Source organism: Macaca fascicularis, chromosome 9, assembly GCF_037993035.2.
Source record: "Macaca fascicularis isolate 582-1 chromosome 9, T2T-MFA8v1.1".
Taxonomy (NCBI): Eukaryota; Metazoa; Chordata; class Mammalia; order Primates; family Cercopithecidae; genus Macaca; species Macaca fascicularis.
Window position 1 is genome coordinate 105,410,001 of NC_088383.1, and position 23,705 is coordinate 105,433,705.

At 48.2% G+C, this 23,705-nt stretch overlaps 1 protein-coding gene across 3 annotated transcripts in view; it reads right to left on the minus strand.

The window, feature by feature from the left end:
• Nucleotides 1–20,517, minus strand: part of TLL2 (tolloid like 2) — a 148,045-nt gene extending 127,528 nt beyond the window's left edge. For all 3 annotated transcript variants that reach the window (XM_005566084.4, XM_065521206.2, XM_065521205.2), the window contains exon 1: nt 20,104–20,517. In XM_005566084.4, the coding sequence (XP_005566141.3) occupies nt 20,104–20,278 (175 nt within the window). In that variant the 5' untranslated portion in view covers nt 20,279–20,517. The remainder of the gene's footprint in view (nt 1–20,103) is intronic.
• Nucleotides 20,518–23,705: the final 3,188 nt, after the last annotated feature.

Consider the following 23,705-nt stretch of genomic DNA (forward strand, 5'->3'; position numbering starts at 1 on the left):
GGACTGGTAGGGGCCATACAGGTCATCGGGTCCAATACTCCATCCAGAGACGGGGAGCTCATGCCCTTCCATCATATCCCCATCGATCTTTGAACAGCAATCACTATTTCTTCCAAATCTGGTGTTTTAGATCTCCTCTCAGGACCAGTGCTGAAGAGAAAGGGACTGATGGTTCTGCAGCACCCACACCGTGCAGGCTCCTCTCACTCCCCTAGCCCTCAGGACAGCAAACCCGTGCAATGCGCATCATCGTGCCCAGTGTCAGATGAGGACTGTAGGCACAGAGAGATTTAGGCAACTTCCTCCAGGCCCCCTCTCAATTCTAACTCTTAACTGCCATGCATCTTTGGCTCTCTTAGTAAGATGGAAGCATGGAGAGGAGGAATGACTAATTTACAACCTTGGAAATGTAGAATTAGGAAAGCCTCACAAAGGGGATGAGTGGGAAGATGATGAGTGAGCTGCAGTTTGGCAGGTGGATAACAAGAGGAAAGGGCATGCTGGCTAAAGGGACAGCATGTGCAAAGGCCCTGAGGTGAGAAAGAGCAAGGCACTGTCAAGGCAGGAGCAGGAGGGGCGCAGTGAGGGTAAGCCAGCTGAAGTGGGGGGCCCAGCATTGTGGACTGTTGCAGACAGTAAGGGTAAGGCAGGACAGGAGGCCAGGGGATCTGACAGGCTGAGCAGGGGCAGAAAGGGAGGCTGAGAATTGGGAACAGGATCCTGGAGCTGGTAAAGCACCCAGGGTGGAGAGGGTAATCAGGAGTCTGTCATTCCGGTATAGCACTTTACAGTATGCCACCCCTTCCATGCACATATCCTCCTCTCCTGCAAACACTCCCCATGCCTGAAACCCCAGCATCCAGCACAGGGTCTGGCACTGATCTTCAGAACATTCTCATCCCTGAATCAGTGAGTAAACAAATGCCCCCTTGCAGAAGTCCTAGAGGAAGGCAGGAAGGCCACCAAATCTTACAGGGGAAAGAGAGACTTGGGAAAGTTAATGACCAGCCCAAGTTGACAATCCATAAGAAGGGGACAGGGCTTGAACTCAGACCTTTTGGCTCCAAGACTCAGAGCTCGGTTCACTGCCCTGAACAGGACGCTGGTCCCAGCATTAGGATTCAAGGTGGGGACTGACCTCAGGGTCAGCAGGAAGTGCTCTGCCAACAGAGGAGCCACCAGCCTGGCCAGCCAGGGGCAGCCCGGGCAGCTGCTTTCAAGGGATAGAGTGCAGGAGGGGTTGGGCCTGGAGGAGTCCTCACACCCCTCCACAGTGAAGATTCCAAAAGTCTGGTGGGGGGATTTTGTGGGTGGTGAATTGCCCCTGAGTTGGGGTCTGCAGAGCTGGGGAGACTTCAAGCCAGGCAGCAGCCAGTCAGTTGGAGGGAGACCCCTTCCACCCCACAGCCACCTTCTATCACCAACTGCACTATCCCCAAGACTCTGTTCCCCGGCCCCCAGAGAATGGCAGGCCCGGGGCAGCCCCTTGACCTTCCTGGTTCATCCTGGCCATATGCCCTGCCCTGTCCCAGGGCTTGCTCCAAACCAATGAGGACCTGGGTCTTATCCGAGAAGAGTGGCCTGCAGGAGATACCCACCTTACCCCAACTCACCCTCATCAACCAGGACACTTACTGATTTTCATCTGTACACTTAGACCTCGGGGCTACACTAGGGCATGGTTTATTGTTCAGTCAGCTTCCTACCCGTGGACCTAATCACAAATATTCTGCAGTGGCTCTGTATCTTGGGAAATGAAGCATGGTCTACACGGGAAGAGATGTGGTCTGCATCTCCACGGTCTGTACTGGAAGCTGTGTGTTTCCCCGTTGAGGTGTTTTCTTCACTCACACAATGAGACAGCTGAACCAGCTCAGTGTTTCTGCAGGCATGGCCCAGAAACCACTTACATCAGAAGTGTCAAAGGAGAGTGCTGACACGTGGATCCCCAGGCCCCAACCCGGATCTAGGAAATCAGAATCTCTGAAGTCAGCACCCAGGAATATTCATTTTAATTCATGCCCTGCCCCACCCATTCAGGTGACTCAGATGGACACTGCAGTTTGGAAACCAACAGAGTCCATGGTCTCTGACCTAATGTTTGACTTCACTACACTTTCTTTTAGAGAAACATAGGGTATTTGTCTGGGGCCTGCTGTTTGTCCACTCCAATAACTTCCTCACTCAGGAAGTGAGGAAGACTTCATAGATGTTCCATAAGATAGTCACCTAGAGATAAGCCCAGGTTATTGGAGGAACTAAATATGTAGAATTCAAACCATTGGAATTCCTCTCAGGAAACAGGCTGAGGTGGGCTGGAGGGGCCAGAGGCGGGGAGCGTCACAGGGAAATCCTACCCACAGATGCATTTAGTTCATTGCAAGTTTCCAGCGGAGGGATTTAACAGGTTTAAAGAAGTTTTCTGTGAATCTTTGTTAAGGGAGTGTATGTACAAACAAACAGGGAGGGTTTTTTTAGTAAAAAGTTAATCGGCTTAAAGTGTGCAACTAAATAAGCAAAGCTTACATTAAAGTGACCCACAAAGAAAGGACCCCTAGAAAGAAAGTTCTAGGAAATACAATATGGCCTCTATGTTCTTTTGTAGTTCCACGCTATAAATATTCATGGGACGGTGTTAATGGGGTCCACAGCTCTATGCAACCACAATAGTTTTTTTGTTTATTCTCAGGACCATGAACTTTGAAACCATGACCCTAAATTTCAGGACTCTGCATTCAGGCGCGTTTGCAGAACAGGAGGGGAGAGGTTCGGGCTCTCGGAGGAGAGGAAACAGGCGAGATGTGAATCACGCCTCCTGGATCTTTTGGTTGAGATTAAAGGGTAGGGTCTGTTTAGTGTGAGAAGCCTCCTGTCTCCAGGGTCCCCAGCTGCTCCTGCCTGGGGAGATGGCCTTCTCCAGGAATAGATGGCTCAGTTGCTCAAGCATATGGCAGAGAGGAGTGGAGAGCTGTAAATGTTTTAATGGGATCAAACAGATTCGGTGCAAGTTTTACATTGAAGACTTGGAAAACTTTAAAATTGAGGAATTTCTAAGACACAGAATTTGAAAGTCATCTAAGCGATGTCCTTGTTTTCCATATGAGGAAACTGGGGTCCAAGAAGGTCAAATGACTTGCTCAAAATATTGCATCTAGAAGCCATGTCTGGGACTCTCAACCATGGGCTTTCCCTACACCAGAAATAGCAAATAAGAGACAAGCATGTGCCTCCCCTTACCCACTCTTGCTCAGGACAGATATTCCTAATTGATCACATCTCTTCTGTCAATTGAGCCTGGACACAGTCTCTGAATCCATCTCAACACAGTGCTACAGAGGGCCAACAGAAATGGACAGATATGGCACATGAGTTGAGACCTGTTTGCCACCTATGCACTACAGCATGCTGGCAACATTTATAATCCGTTACCCATTTTTTCCAGCTAAGGATTTTCCATTTTCTAACTCTTCATGCTAAAGGTCAGTCAGGACCTAGGAGAGCGCCCTACACAGCTAGGTCCTCCACAGCTGCTCTGAAAGCTGACTGTTCTTCAAGAGAACACACAGCCCTGTCCTCTGCCTTGGCTGGCATCATCCTACTTACCAGATGAGCCAAGAGGATCTGGCTGGTGCCTGGGCTGGCGACCACCTTGCTTACAGCAGATACAGTCTCCTGCCTTGCCTCCTCATCTATATTATAATAAGGTTGCACCATTACATTTTAGAAATGTCACAGCTTGGCTTTCCCAGCAGGGCTCAGTTGAATCAACAAACACACCTGCTCAGCTAATTTCCAAAAAAGAAAAATTAGCCACAGATTGGTTTGGGCAGGCAGGCCATATCTGTAAGGCTGTTTAAGTTTTACAGCTCCAACTAGGTTTCATCTCACATGCCACCCCACTCAATGGGTAGTGTTTCTTTGAGCAGTGTAAGGTGACTTCTTGGACCCATAGGAAAGAGAGGCATGATCAATTAGTAATATCTGCCATTGGCAGGGGGTGTGGAGTGGGGAGGGGGTCGCATGTGCCACACATTTGCCAGTCACAAATTACATCGTAAGGATACTAAAAATGGCCGGGTGCAATGGCTCATGCCTGTAATCCCGGCACTTTGGGAGGCCGAGGCCGGTAGATCACTTGAGGTCAGGAGTTTAAGATTAGCCTGGGAAACATAGCAAAACCCTGTTTCTACTAGAAAAAAAAAAAAAAACACAAAAATTAGCCCAGCATCACGGTGCACGCCTGTAATCCCAGCTACTTGGAAAGCTGAGGCAGGAGAATTGTTTGAACCTGGGAGGCAGAGATTGCAGTAAGCTAAGATTGCACTCCAGTCTCGGCAACAGAGTGAGATTCTGTCTCAAAAAACAAAAACAAAACAACAACAACAACAACAAAAATACAGATACTAAAAATTTTTCAGTCCAGGTAATAGCTGGGGCAAGGCCTGAACCAAGATTAACATCATTGTTTGTACACTTATTCTTCACACTCTCCACTCTGCTCTGTGTCCAGGAAGTCTGCTTCTGTGGATGGCATCCTCCAGTTTCCCCTCAGGTTTCCTCCAACTTCTGGTTGCTTTCAACCAGGAAGGGATCCTGGCAGACCCTAGGGAAGAGGAGAGAGGCCATGCATTCCTTCCCTGCTGGATGCTACAGGTCTAGCCATAGACACATCCGTCCGCAACTTCCCCTCCTACCCAGTTCCAGCTCCAGTAGCACTGCTCCCTCCCCTGCCCCTCACCACAGGGATAACGGGCTCATCTCTGGGTGTCTCACCTCTCCTGTTTGTTCCCTTAACCCTGCACCTCTAATTAGCCCCTTCGTGAAGGTCTCTTCATCTGAAACATCCGGGATAAATTCTGTTTCCTGCTGGGACTCTGACTTATAGAGCTTTTCTAAGAAAATCTTTCCATTATTTCCATAGCCAAATAGGAAGATGGGATTGTGGCTGGTAATGGGGATGACTATGTTGGCCTATGCCGACACCTTTCACTGCTTAATTGGGCAGAATATGACTTACTGCTATCTCATGCCTGCTGCGTTCCCACAGCATGAGCTCACACGGACTCCATTAGGTAATGGAGAGAGGATGCAGTTTAGGTCCTAATAAGCCAAAGCTTCTTGGGCTCTAATTTTACATCTTATGTGCTTGATTTGAGGACCAGGCACATCTCATAAGCCCTAATAGCTTCACTGTGAAATGATCTTTTGTAGAGCCATAAGTTGCAATGTAATTATGCAGGACTCATTCTGAAGACAATGGCCATGGGAGACCCTAAGTCGCAGAGGATGGAAAGATACACTAGGTGGACAGGGAAGGAGGACTGGGATCTACCTCCAGCCATGCCAAGAGGTATTCAGATGGCCTTGGGCAAGTTACTGCCCCTCCCAGGCCTTCAGGGTTCTCACAGGAAACATTAAAAGTTTAGAATAAATAATCCTTTAGGTTCCTTCCAGCTTTAACATTCTAGAAGATTTGACTCAAAGACCTTGCTTGGTGTAGCTGGTTAACTTTCAGTCATGGTAGTGGGCCTATTGCCATTTTGACTACATTTTCTTAATAAAGGTCCAGCCAATTTAGCTTATTGTGGCAGAGATTGCTCATTGTCCATGAATACTTCTCTCCCTTCTTCCATTTTAAGAGAATCTCTGATTTTTAGCTCCAGGTCCTCCAAAATAAAGCTTTTCCAGACTCCCAAATAGCTGCCTATGTCCAAGTGACTAAGTTCTGTCCAAGGAGATGAAGTGGAAGCAACAAATGGCAGCTCCCAAGAAGCTGGTTCTCCCACATTCTTTGTCCCTTTTTCTTTTCCACCCCTCCTGTATCCAAACCATGCCCGTGATGGTTTGAGTTCTGCATACCATCTTGACCATGAGGACAAGGACCTCAACTGAGGGAGAGTGGAGCGGCAGACTGGAAGGAGCTTTGATCTTAGATCTTGAAGGACTTCCTGAAGCAGAACTGCCATATCAGCCCTGAATGGAGACCTCCAGATTTTGATGTGAGAAAAGAATAGACTTCTAGCTTGTTTAAGCCAATGTCCCAGATATCAATATATTGCCTCTTGGCTCCAAATCTATCCTTCTTTGTCTTGCTTTGTGACACTGGAGCTGGACCCTATAAACATTGCTCCTTTACCTGTTGACACCATGTTAGGCTTTATCAGTAGAAGACACTGGAAGGATACTGTAAATAGAAGGGGGGCTTGCTCTTCCTGGTTCCAGCGGTCTCACATTGCACCCATGGGAGGGGCTGCCAGCAGTGTTCAGGAAAACCATTGGCACCAACCCTCCAGAGTTTTGCCAATTTCCACTGGGTAATTCCCTGTTGGTCAATATCTCAGTGAACTCCCCCATTCCAGCGGGCCAGAGCCACTCTCTCTTAAGAAGCTAGAATTTCAGCCTGGGATGGATGAAGGTGGGGGTGGCCTCCTCCTTCCCTAATAGTTGCTCCTTGCATCTGCTATTTTTGTTTTCTTCAGTGTTCTCTTTACCCCATTTGGTAGTCAATCCCCTTTTCCTAGTTGATAATTATATTACATTTTCTAATTACTGTTCAAATTACTGGTGTGGTTTCAGTCTCCTAACTGGACCCTGATGGACACAGCAAATTAACTTGGGTCTGTTCCTAGCAATTTAACTTGATCTGAACTGATACAACCACACAAACATCTCTACGGGAAAGTCAATGATACGGTGCAGAATAAGCCTTCTGCTTTTTAAAAATACTCTCTCCAAAATTTTTTGTGGCAAATGTGACAGAAAGATAATTAAAGTCCTTAATTTAGTAGGAAAAGAGTTCCCACTAAATGTTTTTTAGAACTATTTAATTAGAAAAATGAGCATGAACAGAAGAAAAGGTGCATGAATAGGAATCGCAATTAGCAGAAGAAATACAAATGATCAAAACGTGTTTTAAAACATTCAAAATTACTGAAAAAAATACAAATTACAAGTGCAAGTTGAAGAAATAGAAAAATACTTTTCTCTAACCAGCAATGGTTTTTTAAAACTAGAATATATAAACTATTAATCCTAATGGGAATGTAAAGGAACAAAAGACTTTTAGCTGGGCACGATGCCTCACACCTGTAATCCCAGCACTTTGGGAGGCTGAGGTAGGTAGGTCACTTGAGCCCAGGAGTTTGAGACCAGCCTGGCCAACATGACAAAAAAAAAAAAAAAAAAATTAGCCGGGTGTTGTGGTGCACACCTATAGTCCCAGCTACTCAGGAGGCCGAGGTGGGAGGATCACTTGAGCCCTGGAGTTCGAGGCTGCAGTGAGCTGTGATTGCGCCACTGCACTTTAGCCTGGGTGACAGAGTGAGATCCTGTCTCAAAACACAAAAATAAAAAACGAACAAAAAAAACTTTTGAAGGGTTGTTTGAAAAGGAGAATCAGAAGGCCTAAACTCATTGGGATTTTTGACCCAGCAATTCTACTTGTAAAAATTTATTCTAAAGAGATAATTCGTGATGTATATAAACATCTAGCTACAGAGATGACTCCAGCATCATTGTTTATAAAAGCAAAACAAAAAGATTGAGGCCAGGTGCAGTGGTTCATGCCTGTAATCCCAGCACATTGGGAGGCCGAGGCAGGTGGATCACCTGAGGTCAGGAGTTCGGGTCCAGCCTGGGCAAAATGACGAAACCCTGTCTCTACGAAACATATAAAAATCACGTGGTGCATGCGCCTATAGTCCCAGGTACTCAAGAGGTTAAGTGGGAGGATCACCTGAGCCCGGGAGGCAGAGGCTGCAGGGAGTAGTGATTGTGCCATTGCACTCCAGCCTGGGTGACAAAGCAAGATAAGGAAGGAAGGAAGGGAGGAAGGAAGGGAGGAAGGGAGGGAGGAAGGGAGGGAGGGTGGGAGGGTGGGAGGGGAGAGACTGAGAAAAAAATCTGTATGTCCGACAATAGGAGATTGCTTAAATAAATTATGGTGCATCTATACAACAGTGTATAAAACAACTTAAATTGGTTTTGTATCAAGAATGTTTATTACATAAGCATCTTTATTGTCATAGAAAGAGGTTCATGGTACTAAGTGAAATTGAAATAGAAGCAGGTTCAAACCAGTATGTATAGCATTTTCAGGAGAAGAAAAGTGTTACAAACATGCCTAGAAAAGGTATGGGAATATCATACAACAGAATGTTCACAAAAATTACTTCCAGGTAATGGGATTACTGGACATTTTTACTTCTACTTCCTGTATACATTTTCTAAATGTTTTCCAGTGGATGGGAATTAGCTGTGTAGTTAAGGAAAACATTTCATGTTAAACCATTATCTCCCTTTCCACCACCTCAAGGGCACCCCAGTGCCTGCTGAATATGTTTGAATGAACTCATACATGTTTCAACCCCGACCTTGGGGCACAACTCAGCTCAGGACGCCCCCATCAAACCACAGAGCCACTATCTCTTCCCACCTTCCCTCCCTTCCCATTCCTAAGGCCATAGCCTGCATCCTCACGCTGCAGGCCTCGAACTCTGGGAGGTCCCCCTGCTTCCTGCTTCTACAGATCCTAAGCATCACAGGTCTTCACTGTAACAGTCCTCTGCTGAGAAACCATCAATAGCTCCCCATTTCCTTAGGGATATGTTTCAAATGTCTCAGCTTGACTTCCACTGTTCCAAGCTTATTTCAATCCTGTCATTACCATTCTGCAAAGCAAACCAGAGTAAACCTCCAACTCCAGACACATCACAAACATTCTGCACCTTTGCTGACACTGTTCATTCTACCTGAAATAGCTTATCTCACATCTCAGCTTCCACAAATCCAAGGCATCCTTCCAGGCCCACCTCAGAGCTTACCAACTCCCTCACCAGGAAGGCTTCCTTGAGTTGACTGCTACCCTTTCTGAGTCCCTCTGGTATCTCACTGACTCAGTTTTCCATTTGACAAATACTGGTTGGGCACCCACCACGTGCTGGCACTGTGCTGGTGACTGTGAAGCAAAATCAGTCGCACTTATACTCTTCGGAGCTCATTGTCCAATGCAGAGACAGTCATTGAACAATAATACTTACATCAGTAATAGACCCAGTTATAAACTGTAAAGAGTGCTTTTCAGAAAAACAAAGGCGATGAGAAAACTGAAAGGGGACCTGATTGAGATTGGGGGCTGGGAAGACCTCACTGGGGAAATGACATGTAAGCTGAGTCCTGGAGGATGAGTCAGAGTTGACCACATATAAAGTCCAGAGACATTTCCAGGCAGGAAGAAGAACTGACGTGAGCTGGAGCCTGGCAGGTAAGGGAAGGGAAGCTGAGTCAGAGGAACAAGCAATGACGAGAGCACCCTGGGGCCTGCTGATAGCTCTTATCCCAAGTGCAATGGGGTGACATTAAAGGATTCTAAGCAGGTCTGATCTTGCAAACATGATCACACATGAGTTTGAGAAAGATCACTCTGCAACACGGAAAACAGATTTTGGGAGGCAAGAGCAGTGTCCAGGAGACCAGTTCAGCCACTACTGCAGCAGCCCAAGTGTGAACTTGGACCAGTGGTAGTGAGGATGGAGAGAAGTGGATGGGCTCAATTTGGAAATACAATTGATAGCACTTGGGTTGGGCTGAGTGAGAAGAGGAGGGAAGTCAGGTGTCTAGGTAGCAACTGAGTTTCTGTTTTAGGCACCTGGGTGGACCCTGATACCAGTGTGGTATCTGCACCCATGGGGCCCAGTCCTTAGTGAGCCAAGGAGGAGAGGACAAGAAACCAGTACTGACTTCACAGGGAGGAGAGGTGACCCTGAGACCTGAAAAAGAATTAAGAAGGAAGGTAGCTTGAGGCTGTTGCTGTGGGAAGCCAGCTTACAGGACTCACATCGACTCCAGGCCAGTAACCCGGGTGGGAGGCAGGGAAAGAGGCTGGGTGCAAGTTGCAGGATGAGACGGAAGATAAGTGGCCCATCTGGCAGAGCAGGCAAAGACTCAGGGCTGAACATCTCTACTCAAGTGCTCATGCAGGCGAGCTTGAGAATATTTATTGGTAATTGGCAGAAGTGGTTAGAGGTGGCGTGATCACAGATAGGTCTGTAACCAATCAGCAGGAAAGCTCTGTTCCTGTTGCTATGTTTGCATCCAGGCAGAACCATATTATGAGCAGGCTGAGTGGGTACCATGAGAAACCTGCTTCTACACATTTGGTTTATCTGTCATCCTCTCCCTGCTTCATGGGTGAGAGCAAGTGAGCTGTGGAGCAATTAATTATCACTTGCCACATGCTATGTATCCCAGGAGAACTCTTGGCAGCCCTGAGATGGAGAGAATGGCATTCACAGGCCAGTAAGGTTGCTACTTACAGGGAAATTCTAAAATAGGGAATAATACTAGGAGTAATAATAATAATAGCAAGAAGGGCCAACAATTAATGACTGCTTGCTAAACACTTCATGTTCACTGCCTCATTTAATCCTCAAACAAGATTATATGATGGGTTTCAATATCATTATTTTCCAAATGAGGAAACTGAGGCTTAAAGAGGTTAAGAGACTTGGCAGAGGCAGGTTTAAAGCCATGGGCTGTGTGATGCCAAAAACAATCTCTACAACAGGATGCTCACTGCTTCTGCTCTTTGTCAGCCTGAGCCTCCTTGGGAAAGACTGGCCATCGAAGTCTTCTCCCTCTGGAGATGAGGAGAGTGACTGGACCCATCACCCTCAACTGACCTGACACCCATGCACTGACCCTGGGCCTTCTGGAAGAGTAGTAGAGGAACAGAGATGGGGACAGCTGCATTTTGACACCTGGTATTATTCATTTATTCTTTCCCATGCTTTAGGACAGAGAGTACTTGGAAAGCCAGAATTCTCTCATCCTTGTCAGATTCCTAGACCAGGGTAAAGAAAAAGATAGGGAGACGGTCATAGGCTTTGGTGCTCAGGGAACAAATATACAAACGTGGCCTTCAGACTGGGCAGCATCGAGAAGCTCATTCACTGGGGGTGGAGGCAGCCAGGCAAAGCTGGAGGCCCCAGGGTTGAAGAGGTCACATGGCATAGAGGGGAGAACAGGGATTAGAGGTCTCAATATCCTGTGCCGGTCCTAGCCCAGGCTCTCCCCTGTGCAAGCACCCTGACCATGGCCTGTAATGCCCCTGCAATCATGTGAGCCCAGGCCATCTCCTGCGAGTGCTCACATCAACTCCTAATTAGAGCTGACATGATATTACATTAGAATCATGTCTGAACATGGTAAGCATCCAGTAAATACTATTTTTAAAATTATTATCATCCCACAGAAATCCAGCAAGATTTCCAAGTGGCAGGAAACTAAATATCTGAACAACCAAAGTGATATGGTCTGGCTTTGTGTCCCCACCCAAATCTCATCTGGAATTGTAATCCCCATGTGTCAAGGGAGAGACCTGGTGGGAGGTGATTGGATCACGGGGGCGGTTTCCCTCATGCGCTTCTCGTGATAGTGAGCGAGCTTTCGCGAGACCTGATGGTTTACAAGTGGCCATCAGCACTTTTAAATGATAGGAGAAGCCATCAGCTGAATGGAGGCTCAGGCCCAAAGCCACTTATACGTCTCCAAATAGCCAGGGACTGGTTTCTTCGGTGGGGTTCAGACATCTGGTTGGCTTGCAGGCACCAAATGCCTTAGCCTAATGCCATCCTCAGTGAGGCCATTGAGATTCATGGAAGATTTAAGTTTTAGGTTAAAGTCTCTGGGTGTAGCCAGGCATGGTGGCTCAGGCCTGTAATCCCAGCACTCTGGAAGGCTGAGGCGGGCAGATCACTTGAGGCCAGCAGTTCGACACCAGCCTGGCCGATACGGCGAAACTCCATCTCTACTAAAAATACAAAAATTACCCTGGTGTAGTGGCGCATGCACTGTAATCACAGCTACTCGGGAGGCTGAGGCACAGGAATCACTTGAACCCAGGAGGCAGAGGTTGCAGTGAGCTGGGATCCCACCACTGCACACACACACACACACACACACACACACACACACAAAATCTCTGAGTATAGAGGAGCTATCAGAATTGGCACCATCAGAAAACATAAATCTCTTAGAACATCACCTGGCTTTGTGTATTAGTCCATTCTCACACTGCTATAAAGATACTATCTGAGACTGGGTAATTTATAAGCAAAAGAGGTTTAATTGACTCACAGTTCTGCATGGATGGAGAAGCCTCAGGAAACTTACAATCATGGTGGAAGGTAAAGGGGAAGCAGGCACATCTTACATGGCAACTGGAGAGAAAGAGTGCACAGGGGAAACGGCCACTTTTAAACCATCAGGTCTCGCGAAAGCTCACTCATTATCACAAGAACAGCACGAGGTAAACCGCCCCCGTGATCCAATCACCTCCCACCACGTCTCTCCCTTGACGCGTGGGGATTACAATTCCAGATGAGATTTGGGTGGGGACACAAAGCCAGACCATATCACTTTGATTGTTCAGATACTTAGTTTCCTGCCACTTGGAAACCTTGCTGGATTTCTGTGGGATGATAATAATTTTAAAAATAGTATTTACTGGATGCTTACCATGTTCAGACACGATTCTAAGTGCTTTCTCTATATTAATCACTAAATCCTCATAATAACCCTATGTGGGTAGATATTAGTAACCACATTCATAGATAAGGACAGAGTCCCAGCAAGCCTAAGCAGGTTTACCCACAGCCGTGAAGTGGCAGAGCCAGTATTTGAACCCAGGAAATTTGCTTCTAGCACCTGCTGCTTTGCCCCAAGGCTGTCTCAGAATTATGGAAAGCAGTGCTGTTCATACAATTCAGTTCACTCCACACACTTGCTGGGGCATAACAGATTCTTCAAGGGCGACATAACTCTAGCACTGTGTATTTCATATTTATAGAGTGCTTCTGTTTTCTAAGCACGGTACCAAGTGCCTTCGTATCAGGTACCAAGTGCCTGTTAATCAGAGTTTCTGTTAACAGCATGATATACACACAGACGCTGAGGCTTTGAAGGCTGAGGGACTTGCTCCAGTCTCACCACTAGAAAGTGACAGAGCTAAGGCTGGGCGTGGTGGCTCATGCCTGTAATCCTAACACTTTGGGAGGCTGAGGCAGGTGGATCACGAGGTCAGGAGTTTGAGACCAGCTTAGCCAACCTGGCGAAATCCTGTCTCTACTAAAAATATAAAAATTAGCCGGGCATGGTGGCGGGCATCTGTAATCCCAGCTACTAGGGAGGCTGAGGCAGGACAATCAATTGAACGTGGGAAGCGGAGGTTGTAGTGAGCTGAGATCGTGCCACTGCACTCAGGCCTGGATGACAGAACGTGACCCCGTCTCAAAAAAAAAGAAGAAAAAGGAAAGTGACAAAGCTGAGAAGAAAAATTTAAGTCAGCCCAGTTCCAAAGCATGGGTACGGAACCACAACATGTCAGCAAGGTCTTTGTTCTCCACAGTCTGGGGAGGGGCCAGGTGCTCAAACAACCATAGTCCAGGCTGGGGAGTGCCCTGAGAATGACCGGAGAAGCGGTGGTCAGTTGGATGGCCAGAGCTGAGATGCCCTGCTAACCTGTCTACAATCAGCTTCCATCTGGGAGCCTATTCTGCTGAGCAGGCTGAGTCCAGCCCTGCTTGGGTAGGAGGCTCCCCAAGGGCAGGGTTGAGTCTAATCAGCACTTAGACCCTCAGCACTCATGCCAGGCCCGCATGCCTGGTGCATTGCATATCTGGGGCTATGTGGATGGCTCAGTGGCATCATGCCTCTCCTCTCACTGTGAAGGACAGCAGAGGAAAAGACGCTCTCCAAACACACATACCCCCCGAGGGAAGGGTGTGCCGCACTGATCACTGCACTACTGGGTGGGAGAGAAAAGGAAAAAATGGGTTCCATGATGTGACTTGGAGACCTACCTTTGATTATGTTGTTGTGGACTTTTCTGTCTACCAAATATGGGCTCTGTCCACAGAGGCATCGAAGGACCAGCAAGGTCAGGCAGAAAGTCTAGGCCTGAAGCTCAGTTTCCTCATATACAAATGGCAGCCATCACAGCAGCTTGTCTGCTCTGGGGGCTGTGCTGAGGGTCAGTGGGTGGTGTTCTTGCTGTCATTCAGCTCCCAGAGCAGCCCCCTCCAAGAGGGACCTTCCTGGTCCCCCCTTTCCCAGACTCTGGCACCCCAGTGTGAGACCTGGCCACTGTTGAGAACTCTAGGTTCTGCTTGGCATTGGATGGTCACACACTCCACACGTGCTTGGCTGAGCTGAATTCTCAGCTCGAGCAGCTGTGCCAGCCAGCCAACTGTTCTTCAGGGGCTAAGGCCATGAGCTTCCTCCCCCAGCTCTGCCCCTGGCCCTGTCCTCATCTGCATTTCCTTAAAATCTTTATTGAGATATAACTCATATGCCATAAAATTCACCCTTCACTTACTTTTGAGACTGTTTAACCACAATGATCAGGTCTGAAATTAAGAATTTCTAACCCTAACTACACTAGATGAAATAAATTATTCGTTTATTGCAAAAACTCCATTTCCTCTACAGCATTTCAACAAGAGTTCAAGAAGTGCTGTGAGCACCTGCTCTGTACTCTGATAATGTAAATATCATTATATACTTGCCTTGTGCCAGACACTGTGCTCAGCACTTGACAAACATTGTATTATTTAATCCTTATAGCAATCCTGAAAAGTGGATATTACTAGTTCTTTTTTTCCCTGAGGCTCAGGGAAGTTGAGTAACATACTCAAGGTCACACAGCCTTGCCTAGGTGGCAGATTTGGAATCTAGGTCTGTCAGGCATCAGAGCCCGTGTTCTTAACTGGCTCACACCCTGCCCCATTGCACGGAGTGTGAAATTGTGGAGAGAAAGTGGACTAGATTCTGCTCCTGTATCATCTGGAGAAACAGAAAAGACAAACATTTAACTCCAATATGGCCCTGAAATATTTTAATTCCATCAAATCAGCACCTGCCCATCAGCAATGACATCATAACAAGTTAGAATGAAAATAAAGATGTAAAAATATCAGCCACCCTTACCTAGGTGTGGTCCATGGTGTGGGAGTCTGATGGAGGGCAGGTGGAGTACCAGAGAGATGGCAGCTCACATTCTGGAGATGGGTCATGCCAGGGAGACAAGCTTCCAGGAGGCACCATGTGAGCCTCATCTCTGCTTAAAAACCAGGATGCCCGCCCTGCCATGAAGGTTGGCAACTCCAGAGGAGCACTGCCCATGACTCTACAATCTTCCCAATGCCACTCTGGGCACTTTTAGGAGTCCCCAGCACACTGGCCCAGGGCTGCTTCAGTTTCTAGGCCGACAGTAACATGAGGGCTGCTGGCAATAGCTGCCCCAGAGAGGGCTCTTGGTGAGCTCCCAAATGAAACTTGATTGGTAAGATGTCTTGGAGAGAATGGCAGAGTGAGGTGAAATACCATATTCCAGGCAGAAGTCTGAAAGTGTGGGCTACTGGTTCCTGAGCCATAAGACACGAGGGACCACCAGCTATATTTATCCTATCCTAACATGGGACCCAGAGCGGTGAATAAGGCCCTGGTATTTACCAAGCCATCTGCTGAAAAGTGAAGCTGGCTATCAGGCAGTTCCCTTAGATTTAATAAACCCAAAAAGCTGTGCAGCATTTTCGTATCATTTGAGCCTCATGTAGACAGTTTTTGAGTCACATACCCTCAGCTCACCTCTGGGCAGTTCCATACTTCTGCCGCATGTCTCCCCACCTTTCTGCTCTAGAACTTTCTCTAAATCTGTAGAGCCCTCCATTCCTGGATATTCGGGGAAGTTAATGCCTCAGGGAATGTGGCAAGTCATCTTTTCCAAAACTGGCTGCAACCACATCTCTCATTTCATGTGCGCTTTTAACAATGTGATATTGACATGCCTCCCACGGGAGAGGTGGGTCTATGCTCTCCCACCTTGAACCTGGGAGGGCCTGTGGCCAGGGTGGAAATGACAATGTGTGATTCTGAGGCAAAGCCATCAAAGGTAACACAGCTTCCATTTGGTTCTCTTGGGATGCTTGCACTTAGAATCCAGCTGCCATGCTTCGAGGAAGCCCACATAGACCACATGGAGAAGCCACCTGTAAGAGTTCTGGCCAACTGGTCCCAGGCAACAGACGGCCTCAACAGGCAGACATGTGAGTGAATGAGCCTTCAGATAACTTCAGAACCCACTTGTTGAGTCACCCCAGCCTGTAAGTCTTCCTAGCTGAGGCTCAGCCATCATGGAACAAAGACAAGCCTCCCCTGCTGTGTCTTTTCTAAATTCCTAATCAACAGAATCATGAACATAATAAAACAGAGGTGGTTCTACCCCACTGGTCTGGAATGTTTTCTTACACGGGAATAGAAACTACAGCAAGGAGCGGACAGTGAAGGGCAGCAGCCTTTGGATAAATGCTGCAGCCTCCTATTCTCTGGGCAGATGATTTGGGAGGCATTCTGTAAGCTCCTCAAAGGAGCTCCTAGTGGGGTCAGGGGCCCATTGCCTAAAGCAGCTCCCTTGATTCCACTCTCTTCATTGGATTTCCTTCCTCCCTGTCTCATTCCTGCTCCCTCAACCCTGCTTCCTGGGATCACCTTCCACACGAACTATCTACACCAAAGTCCTTGTCTAAGGCTCTTCTTTCTGAAGAATCCAACTAAAACTGGCCTTTTGTCTACGCTGCAAAGCAAGCATTTTTGCTCCCACTCCCATTTTGTAGATGAGGAGACTGAGACATGGAAAGGTAAAAATGACTTGCTCAAGGCCACACAGTGAGTATGGGAGGCAGGGTCAAGATAAGAACCTAGGCCTTCTGACTTGAAATCAGCTTAAAACTTGTGGGTGAGGGCAGGCAGGCAGGAACAGTCCTCCCAAGCTTTGCTCTCAGAGGCATGGTGGTTGGAAGAATGCCTTGTGATTTACTGCCAGTTGAACCCTTAGCTCTATTAACAGTATCAGAAGAAAAACAATTGGCAGAGCTATGGATGACCAGGCAGAGAATATCCCCCCGAAGCCCCAGGCCCCTCACCAGCCCCAGGCCAGCAGGGCTTCATAGACTCACTCCCACTCCCCAGTCATGTGATTTAAAAGTCATCCCTTTTACAGCATCAAATAGATTGTCTATTAGTAAATTTAAATTTTCCAGCTTAAAATCTGCCTTAAGGTCAGCATGAATATATTGTTTCCATCAGTTTCTAGAAAATCTGTTTATAAAAAGTATCTAACTGTATTTCACCACTGTTCTAAGTACTTTATCAGGAATCATCCCCATTTACAAATGAGGAAGCTAATGCCCAGAGAAATGAAGTGATTTACCCAAGGATACATAGCTTGTAAGTGGCAGAGTAAATGGTAAAAATGGTATTAAAAATTGCAAAAGTAGTGAAATGATAAAATTAGAAATGGCAAAATTACCAGTTTGTTCAGCTTCTGAGAGGTTGGGCTAGAACCAAAGACTCATAGAACACTGGATAGGAAGCAGCCAGCGGGCTCACACTGAAGTGCCTGCAAGGTATGAAGTAGGCCCACAGCAAGACGGTTGATGTGGACCAAGAGCACAAGCTCTCTGGACATGTCACTTTGCAATTCTAACAAGGCAGACATTTTCATTCTGCAGGTAAGGAACTGGGGCCCAGAGAGGAGGGGAATCGTCCAGGTAACACAGCTCCTGAGAAGTCAGGAACAGATTCAAGATCCTCCCCTCTGCATTCTGAGTCCACAGTAGGATGGAGACCCACACCAAGAAGGGAGAGTGGGAGGTGTTTTAGTTTTGCAGCCCTGAGGCAGGTCCTAAAAGGAGAGCTTCTGGCCAGAAGAGTCAGGGAGTTAGGATTTCACTGAGATAGAATGGGAGGCTGCCCCTAAAGGTTTGCGTTAAATATGCAACCAAGAAGTGCAGTGTCCCCCTAGCCAAGAGGCAAGTCCTTTCTCTGAAACTTCAGTACACTGATGAACTGCTTGCTGGCCTTCCAGACCTAGCTGTTCTCCAGGTCAGGCAACTTCGGAGAGGATGGGCTGACTGAGATGTTACCTTTTCCCCCAGATTGTCCTTATTATCGCCCTCTTCTGGCCACTCTTAGCATCAATGTAGCCCAGGGAGAGGCCAATGGGTTGGGAGATTTCAAGGAGTCTGAGGAGGGTGCCTGAAGTTGGCTGAAGCCACACTGGCCAGATTCTCTGCCTTCCAGCCCTACCTGCACATCCCACCCTGTCTGTGAAGAATCACAGAATATGCATGCCCCTGGTTATCTTGTATTTTCTCTAAAATTACTGGGGAAAATGAGGCTGTAACAGGCAAGCCTGCCTCAGGGTTATCCTCCAAGGCTGAGACCAGGAGCTGGGATGTCTTTCACATCTGGATTCACAGTGCCCAGACCAGCATCCAGCATACTGGAGATGCACAATACATGCCTGAGCAAATCAATCACTTCCCCACTCCAGCTGCCCACACTGCTTCCCAGAGGCCCCAGCTCACACCCAGCAGGGTCTAGGGTCTGACAAGTGTGGGCCGTGGTCCAGCCACTCCCTTTATCCCGCATCTATTTTCCCAGCTTCAGTGGCCCTCTTTTCAGGCCAGGCTGCCATTCCACCAGTGCTCTGGAGCCTCTTCTCCCTGGCCTTGAATTAGGTCCCATGAGGAACTCACGGTACCTGGGCCAGGCATGCTACCTGCTGAGGTTTTCTCCAGTTGTCCAGGAACCAACTCCTCTGCCCACCTTGCTAACTCAGAAGCCCCATGAGGTACAGCAGTAGGTGGATATTCTGCAGGAAACTTCCCTTACTAAGATCAGGCCCCTCAAGACTAGTTTGATCTTAAACCTTCACAAGATTCTCAAGTCTCACAAACTCCTCCTGCCTCCTAGTAACCTGGTCTTCCCCAGACTTTACCCAGTCCTGACTCTCCCAACCCCCAGCCTAGACCCGAGCCACTGCAGTGATAGTAACAATAAAAAATAACGACAATGCCATCATTTCACTTGCAGAGAATTTTCCCATAAATCACCTGAGTCCTCCTATAATTACTGCCACCAGTTTAGAGATGAGGAACCTGGAACTGATAGAGGTTTCCAGGGCTTGAAGGGGCGATCACCGGCCCACAGGCCCCACATAGACCTGGCCAGCCACAGCCCCGGGAAGGAGCACCTGCCCCTCCGAGGGTGGAGGTCGCACTCTTCCCTCCCCATTCTTCTCTGCCGACCGCCAAGGGAAACGGGGCCGCACAAAGCCAAAGATAAACACCACTACCCGCGGGCCACTGGCCATGGGCCAGGAGCGTCTGTGCGAGCCTCTGAGCCCAGCCTCTCCCTGGGAGCGTGAGCACCCCTCTGTCAGTGCTGCAACTGCCCCACACTCATCAGCTTGCTGGAACATACGCTCGGGGCCCTTCGGAGGCTAAGGCTTCAACGACTCCAGCTCGGAAGCCGCTCCCCTCGGGACTCACGAGCCAGTCGGTGGCCCCGGGGAAGCGGGAGCTGCAGCACCCGGGCGGCGACTGCGCCCGAAAGGCCCGTACGTCCCGGGAGCCGCTTCCTGGCGGGATTAGAGCATCTGCCGGCTTCCATCTCCACCCGCCCAGGGCGACCCTCAGGCCGGGACCGCTACAGGGAAGTTTTGCTCATACTTCCTCGGCGACCCCTTTCCTTTTGCCCGCTGTGACGCTTTTCTTTTTAAAATCTCTTCACAAGAGTAACCACTGATCTTAGGAAACTTTGTGCGAAACTTACAAATGCTGTGAAATCGGAGCCAGGAACTCCATCTGAGCCTGGGAGCGCCGCGCCCAGCCCGGCTCTTCTGCTACGGCCCGGAGTGTCCGGCGGTGGCCAGTGCTGCCCACTCCCTGCCAGGCGGCCCTGGCACCCGCCCTGGCCCCTGAGCGCCCTCTCGGCCTCGGGCACCCGCCCTGATTAGCTTTGGGAACGCGCCGGCTGCCGACCCCCCGGTGCGCACCGCAAACCTGGGGCCGGGACGTCCCAGCCTTGGAGTGGTTTTTAAGCAATTCCTCGCAGGCATTGTCTTCCCGGGGAGCCAGGGATCTCAGGGGAGGGGAGAGGAGACCCGCCTCACACACGGTAGCGCAGGCTTGCCCACCACCTCATTTGCATTTCAAAGGCAAACTTCTGCGGGACTTCCCCGGCGGCGGCGGCGGCACCTACCGGCTTTGCAAGGGTCGTGGTAATGCTCCAGCTGCTGCTCCGTGCCCTCCTCGCCGTCCAGCGCCGAGTAGTCTGCGGTGGCGTCCGGGCGCTCCCCGAGTCCCCCGTCGCCGCGAGGCAGCGGCAGCAGCAGCAGCAGTGACACTAGGGCCCCAAGTGCAGTTGCCCGGGACATGGTGGCGCGGGGCCGGCGGGGGCAGAGGGAGTTGCGTGCACGAAAGCTCAGCTCGGCCGAAAGACGGTGCACACTAGGTCGGTCGGCTGCGGCCGGGACTCTGTGGTTACACAGGGCTGCCGGGCATGGCTTGGGCGCGGAGCAAGTGGAGCGCGGCGCCCCCTGTCTTCGTCGAGGCAACCGGGAAGCAGCCGCTCGGAGCTACTTGCCCGGCGGCCGAGGCTGCGGCGGTTGCGACTGTGGCAGTGGCGGCGGTGGTTGGAGCAGTGGCCGCTCCGCCCCTCTCCACCAGGGCTGGACGACACAGCCTTCGCCAGGGGCCCTGGGCAGCCAATCACTCGGGCGCCCGAGGCGAGGCCCCTCCTCTTCCCGGCACCTCCGCAACTTCGGAGGAAGGCGAGCGAGGTGAAGATGCTGAAGCCAAGGGCCGGGGGCCAGCTCCGCGCCCACCCAGCCGAAGGCGCCTGCCCAGGGCGCCACCTCGGCCTCTGGCTCCCAAAAATGCTGTTTCTGAAGATCGAAGCTGGGCTTCCCGCCTTGTTTTATTTCCATAACTCACTTTACAACTCCCCGATGCACACGTGGCCAGAGGCAGCAACAGTGGTTAGAACTCCGAGCGCTGGACCAGGAGCCCTGTGTACACGATTCATGTCACTACCAACGGGCTATGTGCATTCGGGCAGCTGCTTCTCTGCAGGGATGAGTGAATGTCTCTGAGGTCCCTTTCAGCAAAGAAAAAAAAATCGAGGATTTCGATTCTCTCAGCTCTCTCCATATTCCCCAGTCCAGCCATGAAGGGCGCTTGCTGGCGGCACCCACCTAACCTAACCTAGAGACTGGCGATAGATAGGAAGAAAGATTTAAGTCCACAGATTTCCCCTCTCGGTGATCCTATCTTTCAGTAAAACAGTCTAAGATGCTTCATACAGTCAAAAAGACACAAATGAACAGCTGTATGTGCTATTTGTGTTAAATTACAGACATGTTTTTATTAACCACTCACTGTTCACTTGATGGAATAAAAATGACCAATTTCTGAAGTCTTTTTTTTTTTTTTTTTGCCAATTAAAAACATATGCCCAAATAATTTAGGAGACTAATCAAGAGATATTTGAAACCCACTTATATTTTGTACCTTAAATGTAAAAATTGTCAGAACTGAGCCATTTTGATTTAGAGATATAAAAAGTATTACTGTGAGGCTTTTCAAAGATCTTTTTACACAAGTAAAATGGCCTTGTCAAGTATAACACACAAATGTGTATGTGTAGACATGTTTTGCATCATGCCCAGTAGAAACTTTTTCCAATTTAAACTGCAAGCAGAAAAATGGACAACTTTCCTTTTGGATTTCCACATGGTTTCACATACATCAATGACAAAATAGTCAACAGGGAGCCCAGAGCTGGGCTTCACATCAAACTCTGAATTTCTTGCACTTATGGTCATCTGTCTTCTCATCTATCAACTAGGATAACAAGTCCTTCACACAAGTAAAGGGTTAAAAGTTAACTACTGGAAGGATGCTACTCATATTTTGTCCTCGTTCTTAGAAATGCAATGTTGACCCTGCCTCATGCTGTTTTCATCAAATGGGCACATAACATACAGAACGGAGCCAGACAGGGCAAGATCTGGTTAGAAACTGGCAGGTGGGAGGAAGGAATCTGAAGGGGATAAATGCCACCAAATGGCAGAGAAGGCCAAGTGGCCACTGCATAGGCAAAGGAGTGAGAGGAGGTCGAATGGCATGCATTTCTGCCTGAATACCAGGAGTCAAACCCAACGCCATAGCTCTCTGCATTCACCCCTATGAAGGTCACCACCTTTGGGTAGACAAGTCCAAAGAGTCAACATCTAAAAGGCCTAACAAACTTCTGTGACACTTCCAGGTCTCCAGATGGCACTAGGCAAACCACCAACTGGCTTCCTCATTAGAAGGGAATTCCTCTGGAAAATAGACATGAGAGGCCACCTCTTGTGCAATGAGGTTTTGAGCTTTTATGACCTCCAATTCCCACCTGGTGAGTAGTGGCCAGGTCTTCTCACCAACACCCTTTGTCCAAATATTTTTAAGAAAGTGGTGTCGAAGAATGAGCAAGCTGCAGTTTTATGTTATTAAAGTAGAAGGCCAGTTTAGTTGCTACTTTGGCTATCAACCAATAAATGGCAACAAAATATTTGGTTCACTAGAAAGATTAGAAAGGAATGATTGAAAAGGGACACCATAAGATAGAACTATACAAGCTAAACTGTAATATGGGTTAGATGATTTTTTTTAAATGTATTTTTTAATTTAAAAACCAAGAAAAAACTGGAGGTAGATTTAGAATAACAGGCTTTATGACATAAAACTGCTCAACTTAGCTCCATTATTACGTTCCTAATTACTTCAGGGTTTCCTCTGCCGTATCTTTGGGTCATCTGTGAACCTGAACAAGTGTTTTTCTCCTCTCAGATGTCCATCTCCCACCCAACTCATTCCATCTATACCCCTATGCCCAAAGTAACTGGGTTCCTTGCCCCTTCAAATCTACTGAGTTTTATCCACCTGGGCCACTTTCTCATTTTGCCTTTCCAGGCCACTATACATGATAATTTGTTCCAGTGCAGGCAGCAGAACCTCCAAAATAGAGGGCAGTCTCATCATGCCAGCTCATTCCTTCATTTACATTGCTGACCACTGAGAAGATACTGAGTTTTTTGGAGAATGTAATTTAGCAGCTGCTTAAAACCCTTCCTGGCTCTCCAAAACCTTTATCCAAGCTCCTCAGGGTGGCATACGAGGTCCTCCATCCACCACCAAGCCTTCCTTTTACCTTTCCAGTCTTGGCTCCTTACAACTCCCACATTCCAGTTTTCTGGCATTAAACACCCTGCAGTCATCCTAACATGGCCTCAATGCTTCACACCCTCCATGTCTGCCTGGGACACCTTGATAACCACATATCCCACATCCTCATGCCAGCATCGCAGCTACCCTATCTGTGACACTTACCTACCCAGGACTGCCCTACCTTTCTGGTCTATAATTGCAGCAGACCTCTCTGACCAACTTCAGCTTAGAATCACCTTCCACGTCTCACTCTCTAGACTCTCCCTTTTCTTCACTGACCTTCAAGATGAAGTCCTGTAATCCTAGTGGCTTAGACTGAGACAATAAGAATAACCATAACATTGGCCAGCCCCACTTATATCAATTTTCCCCTGCAACCATCTCCTGCATTTTTTCCCTTTGAAATGGCTGTGAAAGTAATCATGCAAACTTTGAAAATCATTTTAAATAATCAAGTAATTTAAAATACATTTGTAAACTACACTGATTCCACATGTCCCAATTAGGCTTATTCCCCCCCCTTTCTGTTACATTGCACAGTAACAGTTTCACAAAAATAGTTCACTTGAAATCAAGAAGCTGGTTGCATAA